The 19,180-nt window shown below is 34.2% G+C and overlaps 1 protein-coding gene across 10 annotated transcripts in view; it reads right to left on the bottom strand.

Moving 5' to 3' along the window:
• Positions 1-416: 416 nt before the first annotated feature.
• LOC138842252 (endophilin-B1) overlaps positions 417-19,180 on the bottom strand; it is a 36,843-nt gene continuing 18,079 nt past the window's right edge. The window contains exons 5-11 of one of the 10 annotated variants that reach the window (XM_070043403.1): positions 18,274-18,366; positions 13,736-13,819; positions 12,212-12,235; positions 9,875-9,964; positions 9,228-9,328; positions 5,570-5,798; positions 417-5,036 (exon numbers count right to left, since the gene is read on the bottom strand). In XM_070043403.1, coding sequence (XP_069899504.1) covers positions 4,929-5,036; positions 5,570-5,798; positions 9,228-9,328; positions 9,875-9,964; positions 12,212-12,235; positions 13,736-13,819; positions 18,274-18,366 — 729 coding nt within the window. In that variant the 3' untranslated portion in view covers positions 417-4,928. The remainder of the gene's footprint in view (positions 5,037-5,569; positions 5,799-9,227; positions 9,329-9,874; positions 9,965-12,211; positions 12,236-13,735; positions 13,820-18,273; positions 18,367-19,180) is intronic. The other 9 variants (XM_069986899.1, XM_070043404.1, XM_069986900.1 and 6 more) reach the window with 9 other exon arrangements.

Consider the following 19,180-nt stretch of genomic DNA (forward strand, 5'->3'; position numbering starts at 1 on the left):
GACTCAAATCTATTTACAATAGTTCTATTTCAACAAGTCAGAAAGATGGTAATGTTCCAGATGACTCCAGAGGGAGCTAGCACTGCTAACTTTTCCGAAGTCTCACAAAATATTACAGTTGGGGGAAAATTGACTGCTCTTGTTTTAATTTTGCAAAGTCTTTATAGAATCTTTTACCTTGATTTTGAAATCAAAGACTCTAGGAACATTTGAGTGGAAACCCTCCAAAACAAAAATATCCTTCCTCAAACCTCTAACATTCTTTCATATATCACTTATTTTAAAAAAAAGTGTAGAATACCAAAATATTTTTAGGGGGCAAAGTGGCAGTAACAAAAGCTTAAGACAAAACCAGGTATACTTTCTCTACTAGTAATTACACTTTATAGCATTCATATTAAATAATTAGGAACATAAAAGATTTAGAACACGTTTATTAGTGAAAAATTAGAAACCTAAAAATTCCACAGCAGTTTAATGAAATGTGGCACTTATGAAACACCATGCAGCCATTAAAAAAGATGTGGATATATATGACACAGCAATGAGTCATGATACTGTTGAGTGAAAAAGTTACAAAACAGCTTGTACAATTGATACCATTTAAAAAAATCTATAAATATACAGGAAGTCTAGAAGGCTTTCACCTAAATAACAGTGCTTATCCCTGGATGATGGTTGTATCTGATTTTATTTTTGTATTTTATTTTTTGCTAACATCACTAGGACTCATAAAAAAAACTAAACAAAACTAACAATTCTTTAAAAAAGTCTCAAGTAGGAACGAGAGCTGAGCATGGCAACCAGAGGCACATGGACATACATACCTTAGTCTACTGCTTCAGTGGTTTGTTAAGGTGTTTTGATGTACATCATCAGTTAAAAGGCACACTGTACCAAGTGAAAATGTAGGCGGTAGTAGTGCTTGTCTTTCTGTAGACTAAGGAATCCAAACTCTAGAAATCTTACAAAGCACCCAAGTACTGGCATTCTGATATTTTACTTATACAAAACATATTCATACCTTCGTACTCACTTGTATTATAGACCAGAACACTTCCTCTATCTTGAGAGTAATGTTGCTGCCAAGAGTTACAGATGACAGCCTTTCAAGCGATGTCAGATAGTAAGCCTTAAAGTGAAAGGTAAGTGCTGCTGGTTGTGCAATGATTCTCAAACTTAACTGCAGCACCCTCATTCAAAAACGGCTTGATAAAGACTGCTGGGCCCCACTTCCCGTTTGATTTTGCAGGTCTATGGGAAGGCTTAGCCATCTGCATTTTCTCTTTTCATTCAACACGTAGATAATATGAGTTAGGTCTTGTATTAAGAGCCAGGAATCCGATCAAAAGAATTAGTTTCTATCTCAGAAAGCTTGTGTGCTAGAATGACAGATGTATACTAAAACAATAATTTAAGTACAATTAGTATTAGACCATATTAAAGACTTTGTATTTGTTGTAAAACATTCAAAAGCTATCACATTCAAGAGTAAGATGAATTCCACAAGCCCTTGAAGACAAAAGAACAAATATTTGAAAAGAGCAGTTTGCATCTGAAACAAGTATCCATGTAATGCAGATTTTGCTGGTGTGTCTGAAAACCATTGTAACTAGAACAATGGGGATCTCCATCCCAGCCTGTGCAGCCTCACCACAAGGAAAGGACTAAGAAAAGCTGGTTTTGAGTCCATCTGTCCCTTATAGCTCTTTGCACAGGCTTCATGCACAAGTAGGGCAACATGCTTCAAAATGTGCTATGTGAAAGACAAGGGATTTTGTTTTTTTTTTAAATCCCATCAAAAAAGCATGGAGGTATGCTGGCCTTTCTTGGAAAATAAGTTTGCTGCTTCATGTCCCACCCTTCATCATTTTCACTCTACAGTTTATCTCAGAACTGTCCTCCCAACACCAGCCTCCTTTGCTCCTTTATTCTGGTGATGGCTAACAGCAGACTAAGAGGATATTATTAGCCCAATAGGAATGCTTGCCTCAGGTTCCTTATTTTTCCCTGTTGTCAAGTATGAGGCATGCTCCCATTTTGGGACCTCACCTTCCACAGTATCCATCTTTTTGATTAGCACCATAAAACCCTTGTAACGTAACAATCTTGCAGGTTAGATAAGAACAAAGAGATACAATTTAGTCTTTTTCTTCAGTTTGAAAAAGACTAGGTATTTCCAAACTTATTATTTCATTTATATGTACATGCTTCACATTACTGTCCTTTTGAACTAAACTCAGAGCATATTTGTTTAAACAACTCTGAACTGCACCATGAAATAAAAAGCTTCCCAAGCTTTCTTTTTACTTCCTATGCCTAAGAACATTCTCAGGCTTTTACCTGAGTAAAAACTAAACTATGGCATTAAGCCCAAACCAAAATAAAACAAAAACCCAACCAACCAACCAAAACCCCACTAAAATGAAAATGCAACAAACATAAGAACAAGCTCTCTTACTAGGGTGAATTTGTGGTAGGACAAAGGTACAAGAAGCCTTTGAACCTAGTAACATTTTAATAGCACATTAATGTGTTACTATAACACACTTTAACAATAAACCATACTTCTCTGATGGAAGGCAGACATTTCTAATAAAGAATTTATGCTGTGGTAGGGTTAAACATGAATTTGGGTCTCATTTAAAGAACATGGAGGGGATAGAACTGAAAGGGAACAAGCAGAGCACAGACAGAAGAGGTCCTTCTGATCCACAGTTGATAACAAGGCCCCTGGTCTGGGTAGGTAACTAAGTCACAGGGACTGACAAGGGGAAATTAGTATTTACAGAATGTGTCTACTGTGTGCCAAGGCTTTACCAAAAGCACACTAGCACAAAATAACATTTGCTGTATAATATTCTAGCAGCCTTAAGGTGCATAATTATCTAAGTTTGCTTATAAAGAAGTAGCACTCACATATCTGCATTGAAGCTCAAAAGAGCACAGTATATGAGGAAGGCTGGGTATGAATTCAGACCATTTACTCCATTATCTGCATTTTCTCCTTGTTACTACACTTTCTATAAACCTGATTTAAAGTTGCTATTTGATATGAATTTTTATGAACTTATATAATAAATGGAGATCTATGTTGTTTAAAATTTCCTTTCCAAATGGGGAGAAGCTCTATTCATTTGGTTTTACAGAAAAGTAAGAGCTTTTGAGGTTGAGTATAATTCACAGTATGAATCAAAACTTCTTGTATAATTTAAAAAAATCATACAAGAAGTTTTCTATAGCACAGAAATAAATTTTAGGCTGTGAATTAAATTATTTAGATGCTTATCAAGTTCTTAAAAACTCAGATATTTTAAGTATTTATTTATTTTTCCTGGTACTGGAGTTTAAACTTAGGCCCTCACACTTATTCAATCTTGCTTGCTCAGGTGGTAGTCTAACACTTTAGCCACAGCTCCAGCCTGGCTTTTTTCTGTTTCTATCCAGGCTGGCTTCAAGCATGGATCTTAGCGTCCTAAGTACGTAAGAGTACAGGTATAAGCCAAAAGAACTCAGCATAAATACTCAGCATTTTGAAATCTAAACAGTCTTCTGTCCTCAGATCTGAGTTAGGGATTCCTAACACAGGATAATACCTTCTGTTTCTTCAACATAATACAACAAATCTTGATACAGAATAATTGCTTTCCTAATCTTTAAACTCTGCAGGGGCAAGAACTATATGCATCTTGTTTATAATATAGTGGAACAACAAAGTACCTGACTCTTAACAAATGTTTCTTGAGTGAATATGAGAAGTCCTAATACAGAAAGAAAAAAGTTCATAAGGCTAATTTATAGCAACCACTGATTCATACCAATATCCCAAATGACAATTCTCTGGCTCCACATTTGTCACTAATAATTTCAATAGTGTGCTCTTCATAACCAGAGATCCTAACCAAGGAAACTTACATTCACTAATAAAATTTCAAAGTTTTATTAGTGAGCTAGAAGGAAACAAGTAAAAATTTTATGTAGGTATAAATTATTCCATAGTGAATATAGCTGTATTAATATTTTTATACAGATTTTGTTCAATAAATCTTTTCTGTAGTAGTACAGCATATTATTAATGGATCTTATTCTGATTACTCATTAAATATTGCTTTGTGCCAACTGAATAATCTAAAATGGTAACTGTATTATAGAATTAAAGGAATACTTTTCAAGACTAATTTAATTTAAAAGAACCTATTCACAAGTGTTCAAAAAAACCCCTAAGCTCAAAACAAAAAACGCATCAAAAACCTAAGAGAAAAAGAAAGAAAGAAAGAAAGAAAGAAAGAAAGAAAGAAAGAAAGAAGAAAGAAAGAAAGAAAGAAAAAGGGAAAGAAAGAAAGGTATCTCCCCAGTATGCTCAACCTATTAAAAGCACAATATTGAAATAATTTATTTCTGCTGGGCTCAAGGTAAAAATGGTTTAACTGAATTTGTTTTTGGACGTATTCAAAAACATTATTTTTCACAAAAAAGATTTCTATCTTAGAGCATTTTAAAAACCAAAAGTTGAAAACAAATTTTAACTGTATTCTTTGGCTATTAATTATCCCTCGTAAATGAGCCAATGATATCAAATTCACAATACATTTATTTTACATAAAAGAAAAGCTTGCTGTTAATGAAAAATTTAGTAGAAAACAATTCTTCTGCTTCAAGTTGGAGCTCAAAAGTAGAGTTGTATATTAATGAAACTTCAGTAGAAAGAGACTTTTATAAGAAAACATTTGTGGCATGAAAATTCTAATGTAAATTGTGTAATGAAATATTTACCATGCAATTTTATTAGCAGAACGAATAATTTCTAATGGCTGTTTTTTTTCAATCTCTTAAGACATTAACATGGACGATACTTAAATCTGCTTTATTTAGAATTACTTGTATATAAATATGGTGTCATGATGGGTAATCTTTCTTAGTCTCCCTATTTAATTGAGCAGTTCTAAGTAGGTAATTGGCACCTTGCCCTTCTGATTTCCTCTTTCCCCCATTAGCCAGTCTGAATCCATTCCAATGATACTGAACACAGTGATCACCTACAAAATAAAAATTTCAAGTAATTAACTATACTAAAAAATAAACACATACCAAAAAAGACATATTTAACTTCTCTAAACTGTTATTGTTAAATAACTTTAACATTATCAATTGTGCTGATAAAGAATTTTATTGGATGCAGATTTATATACAACTACTCAGCAGTTAAAAGTTTAAAGTATCTGTGACATTCTATGACAAATAACAAAATCTTATGTCTATATAAATATCTGAAATCTATGAAATACTTGTGATAAACTATTTCCAGATAAGCAACAAGAAATGTCTTTTTTTCTTTACTTATGGTACTGGGGAAATAACAGTATCTTATGTCTATATAAATATCTGAAATCTATGAAATACTTGTGATAAACTATTCCAGATAAGCAACAAGAAATGTCTTTTTTTCTTTACTTATGGTACTGGGGTTTGAACTCAGATACTTATATAGGCACTGGAGCCTTATCTCCAGCCCTTGAACCTTCATTTTATAATATCTGTTACATATATTTCTTTCACCCACATTACCCACCTCATCAGCCAAAAGTGATAGTTCGGTACTGTTTGCAGCATCATAATCGTAGAGAACCCTGGCCTTCCTGCTGCCACTTGACTCTTTAAGGTCACTGATGTTAGGAGAGGAGATTACTAGGCCACTTGTTGAAGCCATGGCAGAAGAACCAATCACATTTGGTAAAGCAGATGGCACAGGTGTCCCAGCATTGTGATTGTTGTTACAAAGATAACTGGAAGGAAAACTGCTGAAAAGAAAACAGCCATTACTAATTTCCAAGCGGTTAAAGCTTCTCACTATCACCACTGGGTGGCACTGTCTGCTCACCACCAATCTCAACTGAAAGAATTTACAGATGCTTTTAATTTAATACTGTAATGACAAAGTGTGTTGTCTGGCTTCCTCATCTTTCTTGGGCCAGTTAGAGACAATTTAAGTTGTATTTAAATATAAATCCTTAAAAGTTTGTTTCAAAATTGTCTTTAATACTTCAGATTTTTTTTTTTGGGGGGGGGGGTCCGGTCGTGGGGCCTGAACTCTGGGCCTGGGTGCTGTCCCTCAGCTTTCAGCTCAAGGCTCTACCACTTGAGCCACAGCGCCACTTCTGGCTTTTTTTGTCTGCTTATGTGGTGCTGAGGAACTGAACCCAGAGCAGGCAAGGCAAGCGCTCTACCATTGAGCCACCTTCCCAGCCCCCAATACTTTAGATTTTTAAGTGGCTATTTCCTCCACCCCCGAAGATGGTTTATCCTTAAAACACTGTTAAGAACTCCTATTAGAATGTATTTTTATCTGTCTCCTCTCTTTATTAACTGTTTAAAAAAAATCAGTGAAAAGCTACATATTACAAGTTTTCCTAATTCACATTCAAGTGGTGTAACTATAATTAAAATGAATACAAGAGTAAATAGGAAAATACAGAAACATTACTTTTATTTTATTTTTGCCAGTCCTGGGGCTTTAACTCAAGAGGGCCTGGACACTGTCCCTGAGATTCTTTGGCTCAAGGCTAGGACTCTATCACTTGATCTACAACAACACTACTTCTGGCTTTTTCTGTTTATGTGGTACTGAGGAATTGAACCCAGGGCTTCATGCATGCTAGTCAAGCACTCTACCACTAAGCCACATTCCCAGCTCAACCCTACCAATATTTTATTCATACCTGTAATTACTTATGATAATTTCATTTTGGCATATGCCTCTCTCTAATGCCATTTACAACACTGTATTTACTTGATAAAAATTCCAAATTTACCTGTACTCAGTATGCATGCATCTATTGTGAGAGCAAAAAAAAATAATAAAACCATGTTGTAAAGCCAGGTTCCAATGGATCATTCCTTTAATCCTAGGTAGTCAGGAGGCTGAGATCTAAGAATCATGTTTCAAAGGCAGCCTCAGTAGAGAAGTCACTGAGATTCTCAACTCCAATTAATTACCAAAAAGCTGGAAGGTGAGCTGTGGTTCAAGTGGTAGAGAACTATCCTTGAACACAAAAGTTCAGGACTCACTCAGCACTCAGGCCCTGAGTTGAAATCCTAGGACAGACACAAAAATCCACATACAAAAAAAATAACAACAAACTCCCATGTTATTAGGTGATTGTAGAGCCTCAAAACGGCTCTATAATACTACTTGGCAATTTATATTCTCTAGTCCATTCACTTTCTGTTCTCCCTTAAATCCCAGAAATTCTCCCAACTTATGTTCAGTTGATGAGTTTGATGATTTTTAACTGAAAAGAAAAAGACTTTTGAAACATTTTTTTTTGGTGCCAGTACTGGGGCTTGAACTCAGGGCCTGGTACTCTCCCTTAGCTTTTTTTGTTCAAGGCAACTCTCTACAACTTAAGCCACAGTTCCACTTCTAGCATTTTGCTGGTTCGTGGGAGACAAGATTCTCTTGGATTTGTTTGCCTTGCCTGGTTTCAAAGTGGGATCCTCAGATTTTAGCCTCTTGTGTAGGTAGGATTACAGGCAAGAACTACTGATTCCTTGCCTTGAAACGATTCATCTTGATTATTTCCTCTCAATTACCATGAATCGCTCTTCTGCTTTAATTGTTCTATAAATCCAAACCTGCTTGCCATACTTAAGACCATAGCATACATGGATAGTATGACTTTTCTTAACTACTCTAGACTCATCAACTGCCCTAATCCTTAACTTCATAATATGTCATAATGAGCTACTACATTTTCTTTCCTCTAGCCTTTTTGTAAACAGGTTCCTAGTTTGTATGGAATATTCCTGCCCCCCCTTTTTTTAATCTAGAGTACTACTAAAAAACTTCCATCTAGAAAATTTTGCCAGACACTTCTGACTCACAGATGTCCTTAAGCATTTTGCCCTTCTTATACTTTTCCACTTATTGTGCTTCTACCTAGACTTTTGAGTGTTTTGAGAATGGAGACCAATCTGCTTTTTATTATTTCAGTTTCACCTTATGAGTGCCATAAAGGCAAGCACTTTGGCATTCTTTGCTTGCTAATTTAACTGTAAAATATAAAACAGTGCTTGGCATATTGTTAAGTATTCCATAAACATCTGATGAATGATTGAGTTATATACTTTACAAACTATCATTTTATTTTAAAATATATTAACAGCTAGGTACCAGTGGCTCATCCCTATAATCCTAGATTCTCAAGAGGCTGATATCAGAGGATTGATATTTGAAGCTAACTTGGGTCGTGAAGTTTTCAAGACTCCATCTCCATTTAACAAGAATAAAGAAAAAGGCTGGGCCAGAGGCATATTTCAAGTGGATAAGTGCTAACCATGAGCAATCAAGGTGAGAAAGATCAAGAGGCACTGAGTTCAAATCCTGAAGATACACACATATATTAGTATATTGAAACAAGTACGTCAGTGTGTCAGAGGTTTTATAGAATATTCTATAATAAGCAAGTAATTAACAAATTTAAATTAGTTTTTTTTTTTTTTGAAGGTCGTGGAGCCTGGGTGCTGTCCCTCAGCTCTTCAGCTCAAGGCTAGTACTCCTACCATTTGAGCCACAGTGCCACTTTCGGCTTTTTTTTTTTTTTTTTCCTTTTTCTGCTTATGTGGTGCTAAGGAATCAAACCCAGGGCCTCATGCATGCAAGGCAAGCACTCTACCACTAACCATCTTCCCAGCTCCAAATTAGTTTACTTTTAAGCATCAATATAGCTATTTCTTCCTTAGCAGAAAATATCCAACAGGAAGAGAAAAGAGAAACAACAAACATCTTTCAGCCTGGGCACTGTTCCTCAGCTCTTCAGCTAAAGGTGAGCGCTCTACCACTTAAGCCACAGCACCACTTTATTTTCTGGTGGTTTATTGGAGATAAAGAGTCTCAACACTTTCCTGGATGTACTGGCTTTGAACTACGATTCTCAGATCTCAGCCTCCTGAATAGCTAGGATTATAGGTGTGAGCCACTGGCACCTGGCTTCAAGTATTTTTAAATACTAAACAGATACTCAAATTATCTTCTTGTCACTTGTTAAATCCTTATGTGCCAGAAAATCTCAAAATGTTTTATTACCTAAGAAGCTTGAGAATTATTATAAAAATACAATACTTTATACACTAATAAAAACCTTTAATTTTTCAAATCCTCATCTTTTTATATTAGTTCATATACATAAGTTTCTTATCAGGACTTTTATATGAGAAAAGGAAATGTCCACCTTCCCAGTTGTTTTTGGAGGTCTAACATGTACTGGTAACACTGGGCATAGTAAGTCATCTGGGCTTCTACAAAGTCATTCAGACAGCGGAGATGATGGGCCTGTAAAGGAAAAGTTACATAGTAAGTCATCTGGGCTTCTACAAAGTCATTCAGACAGTGGAGATGATGGGCCTGTAAAGGAAAAGTTACAGTCAGTTCTTAGCAGCTCTTAAGGGGCAAGGGACGGTCAGAAGACAACACTGCAATGAGACTCATTTACCTAGCATCTTATTATAAGGCTTATTAGGATTGACCCTGGTGAACAGTTCCAGTAACCAAGTTTGCTTAGTCAATAAAAAGCCAAAAAGACAATTTGGTAAGGTTTGGAGAAGTGATGAGTTATATACCAAAAAAACTTTAAATATATCTTAGAAAATGCCAGTTTAAATTTCCTAGATAAGTGACTGAAAAGCAAGTTCAGTTTTTTTACTCTCCACACAGTTTTAGAATTATCAGTCCTTTTTTTATTTGCTTGTTTGTATGAGATGGGCTCTTGTGTAGTTCAGACTGACGGTGAATTCACAGCCCTCCTGCCCTGGCCTCCCAGGTACTACATAAAAATGAAGGTGTTTTGCTCCAAATAAATTCCAGTGAATAAATACTCACATGTGTACTGCTGATTCCTTCTAGCAGAAGTCTGGTAATTTCTGCTTGACGATCAAATTCACTTTGAGTTATTCTTACTTCCTGTTCAGACTTAAATTAGGAAACAGTTTTAGAATCTCATTAGAAGACTTACCTATTTTATTTACACTCATTTAGATTGTTAAAATTCACCAAATCCCAAATTATATCTAGTAATTTCAGATTCTGCTTAGGCTCTAAATTGCTCTATGATTTCTAGACTTTACCTTTTCTGAATCACTCAGCCACAATACAGTGATTCCTTACCAGCATTTGACTCAAAAGAATCAATGCCAAAGTTTAATGTTGTTCTCATAAAACCCTAGAAAACTTTAGATAGACAGTTGTCAATGTACTTTCAAGTATCTAGTTTGCTAATTTTTTTTTTATACAAAATCTCAGGATTGTATATAATCTCATTGTTTTGTAGATAAAATAATTGTCAAATACCTCTTAATTACTACTTTTTTTTGGGTAGGTTGTGGGCCTGAACTCTGGGCCTGGGTGCTGTCCCTCAGCTCTTCAGCTCAAAGCTAGCACTCAATCTTCCACTTGAGCCACAGCACCATTTCCAGCTTTTTTCTTTTTGCTTATGTGGTGCTGAGGAATCGAACCCAGGGCCTCATGCATGCAAGGCAAGCACTCTACCACTGAGCCACCTTCCCAGCCCCTTAATTACTACTTTTTTTTACTTCAAAAGTAGTCTTCAATTTGATTTCTACCCTCTTGTGACCAAACACTTAAATGTTATAGTTCTTAGGTTACTCCAAAGAATTCTTTGTCCTATATTTTAAAATTTCTAAACTACATCAAATAGGCATTCAGCAGAAATACTACCTGTCAAGATAACTGGTACTTAACTAGTTAATCCAGGCTGTATGACAGTATACCACGAGTTAAGCATACAGTAAGATTTCTCTTAAGATGTGACTTGTAAAATGGACAAGAATCTGTTGGTTTATGACATCAGAATTATATATAAGCTATAAATTTTTGCTGTAATAATTTTTGTTATTGCCATCTACATCTTTATGGGCCTAAGTCTAAAATATTCCAGGAAGATGAAATTTTTTAATTTATACAATTTCAAATTATAAAAATTCCAACTACAAAATGCTAGAAGACCATAGAAAAACTCTTCAAATCCATTTTGACATATTTTCTTATGTAACTATATAATATAAACATTCATTTCATGATTATTTACAGCTACTTCCAAAACTTGTAGAAGGTGCAATATCAAGTCAGATACATATTTTTGGGGTCAGGGCGTGCCTATCCACAAAAGGGAAGACACTAGAGGTTTTCCTGTTGTAACTTATTTCTCTGTTCTCTTCATGCTAAGAGGGAAGTTCAGGAGGAAATCAGAAGCCAGGATGGAAGCAAACTAAATTGGTCAAAATATTCACAAATGGTGATGAGAGCTTAAGAATTTCACAAAGAATTTCCAAGCCACGGAAACAATAGCTCAATAACCTATGCAAGAAACAGACTATAACCAGCAATCCTACTACTGGTGTATAAACTACAAAGTTAAAGTTTGTAAAGCTATTAAAAGTTAGAGACATTGCTGTCACCTGTTCTTGGTCCCTAGCATCAGATTCATCTAGAAGATGATTTTGGTAGGGCTGAGCATGGAGAGTAATGAAAAATCCTTCTCAAGACCTACTATTTGAAACAAATATGCACTAATGTCATAATTTAATTCTTTAAATTCTTGCTTTGTTATTTGCTTTCCCAGCTCAGATATTAAAGTTGTAACACACAGGCAGAGGGACTACAAACATAAGTAATATAGACAGCTTCTAGAAATAACAGTCTGACATTGAGGGAAAGGACAAAAACCAATAGCTCCAATTGTTACATCAGGGATATTTGTAATTATGATCTTAACTGTAAGTAAAGTGAAATACTTGTCATCCTGTATTTAATAAGGCTGTAAAGTCCACATTTTAGAGATATTTTCTACTAAGGTGAAAAATTAGCTTCGGTACTGGAGACAACAAACTTCAGTTTTAAAATAATTATCAATGAACAGGTACTGATTGTCTTTTAGCAAGGCACTATAAATCTACAAATTTAATTGTTCTCTAGGATTCATCATGGTGTGTGTAAACCACACCCCTGCAGTCTTTTTCTACTGCTCTATGGAACTGCTATTAGCCAAACAGACTTGAACATTAATCCTTAACTTTCAAATTTTTAAGATACAGAAAAACTGATTGTGACTGGCTCCAAGCTGGTGCTCAATAAATACTTAGTGAATGAATGGCAATTAAATTCTTGTTTCAGAATTCTGTAGTTTAATGATTTACTTACTTTTGTCACTTCCTCTGCCCAAATCTAGCCAGCATTAAAAATCAGAGAAAGATATAGAGCATGAAAGAAAGTTGGAATTTAACATTTTCTACAATTATAGAAAAATGCATTTCAATTTAAATGGCATACTTTTTCCAGAATCATAAATTATACACAGTAGTAACTAAATCAGTAAACAATATTTTGAGTATGCCTTTTATATGTATCATTATGATCAAGTGAAAATCTGTATTAACTGAATTACAGCTTTCCCATTTTGGAAATATCTAGCTTGTATTAGTATGAGTTCTCTCAACTATAAAATGAAATGTTTGGGATAATTTTAAATTTCTTCCAGGCATAAATTATAAAATTTTAGGAAATGAAAAATAAAACAAGGATATATGGAGACTAGATACTGTTGATATAGTCATTTTAGAGATAATTAATGTAAAATAAAATGAATTTATAATCACCAGATTTAACTATATATGACTATAAGTAGACAACATATAAAATAAATACTTAGCACATTATATAAGCAAAGCATTGCTAATTGTTAGGATAGTTTTACCTCAAATAAAAAATTCCTACAATTTATATACTCAATTAGCAATGACTGAAATATTTTCATGCTTTTCATTTACCTAGATAGGACAATGGAAATGCATTCTCTTGCTATCTAAGGAAAAGCCCTAATTTAGACAGGGCTTCAATAATTATAAGTTAAAAAAATCAAATATGAATGCAAGAAACATTTTTTTCTGCTTTTAGTTCAATGCTATAGAATAAAACAAGTTAATTTACTGCAAGTTTAACTGTAATGCAGATTTCATGCCACTTCTAAATGAGCATCAGTGTATAATACTAAGACTACTAATTTATATGGTTAATAAATGAATTTTCTATGCTTGCATTTTACAATTTCCTATTGTAATAAAATTTAAAAAGTTCTAATATCAAAAGTTTCCTCAAACTGAGCTCAATATGTACATTCAATAATACAAACAATTCTCGTTCTCAATTTTTCCCCAGGCCATCACCATCCTGAAAGTGAGTTAGCACAGGATGTGGAATGGACATGACCACTGTAGGAATTATCAACCTCCAGGAGTTTGTGTTAGCCTAAATTAGCAGAAGAAAATAATTTCTTTGGGTTTGTAAATAGTAAGTTTTGAAGCTACCAAGAATCAAAGTCAATTTGTATACCTTTACTTTTTTACAAGTAAGATAAAGCTTGTTAATTTTCAGTGCCCAAAGTAAAAATACAAGGTGCTAGCTTAAATTAGTATATTTTATTGGGTACATAAAAACATTTTATCTCTATACTTGTAACATTTGTATCTGGCATCAATATATTGGGCAATTAGAACATATACCATCACCTTCCACCCCCTCTCCCAAATTTCAAGGTCATTTTAGCCAATATGCTTTCCTAGATATAGTGAATGCATGACTTGTACTATTATTTTAGTTTTATATGCAGCTAATAACAAGAGAAGGCACTTTTATTCAAGATGTAGAAAACACAGTAGGCCAACAAACCTTCAGCCATTTTACATGCAGGAAGTTGAGCATGTAAAAGAAATTTACCATGTTATCTCCTTCAGGGCGAGCTGAGTTTAGTTGCTTAAGTGCATAGGCAAGAGACAAAGAACACATTATACCAATGAACACAGTGAAACAAGATTACTTCTGCACAATAAAGCAAACACTAAACAAGCATTAAAAAGGCAAATAAAATGTTTTATTTAAAAAATACAACTGTATTTATTATTCTATGAAATTTCATATGGTGATGCTTACTCAATTTTCTCAAAGGTCAAATTTTCAAATAAAACAGATTTAATACTTAATTTTAAATTAGTCTCATTTTGGGAAGGCATATTACTTATAAATTGCTAATTAGCTGAAGTTATTGTTTTCACCTAAGTGAAAACTTCTGCCTACCCACACCCTACTTCCAAACTCATTTCTGTGTTATAAATATATGATTGCTTCAACCATGTTCTTTTTGAATCAGCCTCAACTAGGTTTTGCCATACACTTTAAATTCAAACATGTACATAGACTCAAGTTAGGGTTATAGCATGGTGCTATGCTATAAATGTTACTGAAATTGCAGGCTAAAGATTTAGACTGCTGTGGAAATATTTAAGTGTGTAGAGGGAATATGTGTTGTGTGAGGTATCTAAATAAATGTTTTCCATCAAATTTGGATGCTCAAATAGCAGGTCGAAATCTCTAAATACTGCAGAACTTTGAAGCCAGCTAGTATGTTTTCTCATTAATGATATTAGATTAAGATTAGGTTATGGCAGGGCACTGGTGGTCCACACCTAAAATCCTAGCTATGGAAGAGGCTGAGATCTGAAGACCATGGTTCAAAGTCAGCCTGGGCAGGAAAGTCCATGAGACTCTAATCTCCAAATAAGCCAGAAGTGAAGCTGTGGCTCAAGTGGTAGAGTGTTAACCTGGAGTACAAAAGTTCAGGGACAGGGCCCAGGCCCTGAATTCAAGCCCCAGGATCAGCATAAGAAAAGAAAAAGACAGATGTAAGTACAATGTAGTTTAATTATACTTCATCATTGTACCTCTCGCCTATGGCAGTTTTTTATTTTTTAGGTTTGAGACTGAACCTAAGACTTCAGGAGTTTATTGAGCCCCCTTCCCAGCCCAAGTTTTACTGTACCTACAACTATTTGTAAAACTATACTTTTATTTATTCACTGTGAAACAACTGACTTTTATGTTAAACTAGACTATTTTGAGAAATGTGTTTGATATTACCATTCTTGATATACTAATAAGTAAAATAATGTATTAAAACAGCAAGATTGGATATAAGCAAAAAAAAATTTTTTTTTTACTGATAGGTCTGTCACCAAAAAATTTAATCTAGGGTTAGGCAACGTGGCTCACACCTGTGATCCCAGGTACTCAGGGGGCAGAGATTAGGCAGCTAGTCTTGAGGAGAAAAAATTGAGACCTCCCAACAACAAACAGGTCAGGTGTGTTGGAGTACACAACAAATCAGCCAAGCTTGGTACTGCCTTCTTGTAAGTAAAGCTTTGCAGGAGGCCTTAGATAAAGAGTACAGTTAAAACGTTATAGAAAAATAAGTAGAAAGGGTAGGGAGCATAGCTCAAGGGGCTGAGTGCCTGCCTACTATGAGACCCTGAATTCAAACTCCACTACTATCAAAAAAGAAAAAATGTCTATTCTAATTCAATAAACTGAGGACTGAGTATGTTGCATTATTTACCTCTGAATCCTTCCCATTACAGTACATTTCACAAAATTCACACTCAAAAATAAAGAATGTAACCATGAGGTCACAGAAAACTATTAAAATGAAAGCTTCTACAAAAAGTAGTGCCACGTGTAAGTTTCAAACCTTACTGGTAAATCAGAAATTAAATAAAGTCTGGAGTTAGATTAACCTTTTCAGTTGCCAAGTAGGAACTAAGAAAGGTGTCAAAAAGGAAAAGAGCAAAACTCTAAATGATTTCTATTATTTTGTATTATTTATATAAAGAGAAAGAAACAAACAGAAACAAAAAAAACCCAAAGAAACAAAAAAAATCAGCAAATACAACATTCTTTAATGTTTTTTGTAGAAAACAAAGACAACTTTTCCTACCCAAAGCAATTCATACTTAATTGATATAATGTTTCAAATAAGTTGATTACCTAGAGGAAGTAAGTTGATTATCTAGAGGAAGGAATAAGACTAAAACCAGAAAAAATGAGCTTTTGTCTAAACTAGTATCTTTACTATTTGGCTATAAAGAGTTTTACATAACTGAAATTCTAGAAAATTGTGTATAAATGAAATTGTTGGATTATGTCACTTGTATATCTTTAAAGCTTAATTTTAAACAAAAATTTCCACAGAAAAAAAATTTGTCCTCCAAAATACACAGCACCGAAAAATTGCCAATATTTCCCCTACATGTTTTAAAAACAAAGCTCTCAAAACTTGTCTACTTTTATATTTATTTCTTATGGCAACGGGGTTTGAATTTAGGGCCTGAACTTGCTTGGCTTGCTTTATGGGCTGGCATTCTACCACTTGAGCCACATCTCTAGCCTAGCTTTTTGCTGGTTACTTTTGGAAACAGAATCTAGTGGACTTTCTTGCTTCAACTACTTAGAACCAAGATCTTCCAGATCTCATACTTCTGAGTAGCTAGGATTCTAGTCATGCACCACTGATGCCTAGCTTATTATTCAGGTATTTTTTTTAAAGTTTTTGTTCTAGTTCCAATGTTTATTTCTAAATAATATTTAACTTTTTCCTGGTTATAAAATTAGTGTCTTAAAAACCAATTTGTGTTTATAAATTGCAAGGTCTTTTGCTGTTTACAAGTTTTTTTTTTTTTTTTTTTAAACAGAACCCAGGGCATAGACCAAGCTAAGTAAGCAGTTTATTACCTGGGCCACCTGACCAGCCCTACTATATTAAAGTTTAATTCATCTGTTTAGTGAATTAAAGTTAAATTCATCTGTTTAAGGAATTAACACTGTGGTTATGATGTCACGGTAAATTTTGAAGTGAAAAAAATTGAATTTGAAATTAATATCTTATCAGAGATAGCTCTTCTCCAGCAGTTACTAGTACAAAAATCTCCAAAAAGGAAATCCAATAGAAAAAGCATATTTTAGCTGGGTTTTAATTGTTCACACGTATAATCCTACCTATTCAGGAGGCTGAAATCTAAGGATCACAGTTTGAAGCTAACCTGGGCAGAAAAGACCTTAAGATACTTATCTCCAATAAACTACTCAGAAAAAGCCAGAAATGATGCTGTGGCTCAAGTGGTAGATTGCTAGCTTTGAGCACAAAAAGTCCCAGGCCCTGAGTTCAAGCCCCAGGACTGTCAAAAAGAAAAAGTACATATTGCTTATAAAAGGTATTGGGGTAGTATCATGTTATCACTGAGTAACACCAAGCTTTAAATTTCACTCTATACTATCTCAACCTAATTAAGAAAACTGACTTTTACCAGCACTGTATTAATATATTCAACTAAGGAAATGATTTCTGACAGCAGTACAGAGTTAGAAATAGAGGCTAGAATTCTGCTTCTCAACAAAAACATATTCCTTTTCGAATTAAGAATTTGTTAGCTTTCTCTAACAAAACTGTAACTGTTTATACTGTACAACAGTAAAAGTATTCTAGTTTAACTCTGAATAACCTTTTTTAACTTTGGACTGAAAATATAAATAGTAGTTAGATTAGCTAAAAAGCTTGTAAGACCTTAAAAAGTTATATATAACCGGGTGCTAGTAGCTTATGCCTGTAATCCTAGCTACTTCAGGAGGCTAAGGTCTGAGGAGCATGGTTTTGAAGCAAGCAAGCTCAGGCAGGAAAGTCTGAGAGTCTATCTCCAATAAATTACCCAAAAAGGAAGTAGAGATATGGCTCAAGCCTTGAGCAAAAGAAGCTCAGAGATAGTTCCCAGGCCCAGAGTTCAAGTGTCAAGACTGGATAAAATATAGTTATACATTAATATATATATATATATACATAATATATATATATAATTGAATCATTTTCAAATTTAATGTAATTTGAAAAAAAATGTGAAGTTGAGTTTTTGAAAACTATACTGGAACTTAATTTATCCAAATGGGTTTCTCTCCCTTCAAAATAGCTACTTGGGAGTCTAGGCTGCCACTTTTTGAATCCTTTTAAAACTATTCTTGGTGATAACCCCTTAACAATCTGAGTCAGATATAGGAATTAAATTTATTTAACTTTTAGGCTACATACTTAGGTTCTCAAACTTGGTATTTTCTCATGTTAATTAAATTCACTACTGAGGATACTTAAATCATGCTTCAGCCCTTAGGAGGTACTGTGTTTATAGACAACAGTAGATTTGCCTCTTCATAGGACTACTCTGTGATGACTTGGGTGTATTAAGTTCTGATAAATTTATTTAAAACAAAACTAAGACTCTAAAATCATATTTTCTAAATGACAGTCTGCAACTTACATGTTAGCAAAATATTGCACAAATTTTAAAGTTATTTAATCTTAGTTTTTATTTAAAAAGAAAAATACTACTTACTGAACTTTTAGCTTCTGCAGTTTTTGCCTTTTTTAGTCTGGTTTTTGCAGCATCCAGATCCAGTCTCTTATTTTGTAACAGTTTCCTTTCTTTCTATATATAGTAGAAAAGAAAAAAATCTTAGCCTTTATAACTGAAACAGAAAGAATACACAAATTTCATCTACTACCTTTCATTAAATACGTGTACCATCTGATAAGATTTATGATTATAAAATTCTCTATAGAGTGACTATGCAGATATTTTTCTTTCTCCCTTTCTTTTAGCATTTTTCATTTTAAAATGAGCTAGACATTTTAGACATTCTGCATATAGCTGGAGAATCTGGCATAAAAGCAAAAGAATATGAGCTCTAATGATCTGACAGTCTGTTTTCCTGCCTCTAGAGAACACGTGGCAGTATTTTTTTGGTTGATAAACTTAGGTGGTGTCACTAGTGTCTTCTGAGTAAAGCCAATGATTCTACTAAACAAATTACAATGCAACACAGTTACTACAACAAAGACTCATTTGGCCCACAATGTTGGTGATGGCCAAGTCCAGAAACCTTAAAACTATCATGGATTATCTACAAAGTACTTAAAGTGAAGGAAAAATAAACCTAGGGCAAGGTTCCTTGATATACTATGTGATTTATTTCATAGACTGGAAGTTTATTCTTAATGCATCATAGCAGTAATGTAATGCAACTGCTCTAAAACAGAATTTCAAACATAAACTATGAATAATAAGCAGAGTACCACTGGCTCCCACTTGTAATCCTAGCTACTCTGAAGGCTGAGATATGAGGATTGCAGTTCAAAGTCAACCCAGGCAGCAAAGTCTGTGAGACTCTTATCACCAATTAACTACCAAAAAGCTGGAACTGGAGCCATGGCTCAAGTGATAGCGCACTAGACTTCAGCAA

Source organism: Dipodomys merriami, unplaced genomic scaffold (genome assembly GCF_024711535.1).
Source record: "Dipodomys merriami isolate MVZ:Mamm:240054 unplaced genomic scaffold, mDipMer1.0.p SCAF_332, whole genome shotgun sequence".
Classification (NCBI taxonomy): domain Eukaryota; kingdom Metazoa; phylum Chordata; class Mammalia; order Rodentia; family Heteromyidae; genus Dipodomys; species Dipodomys merriami.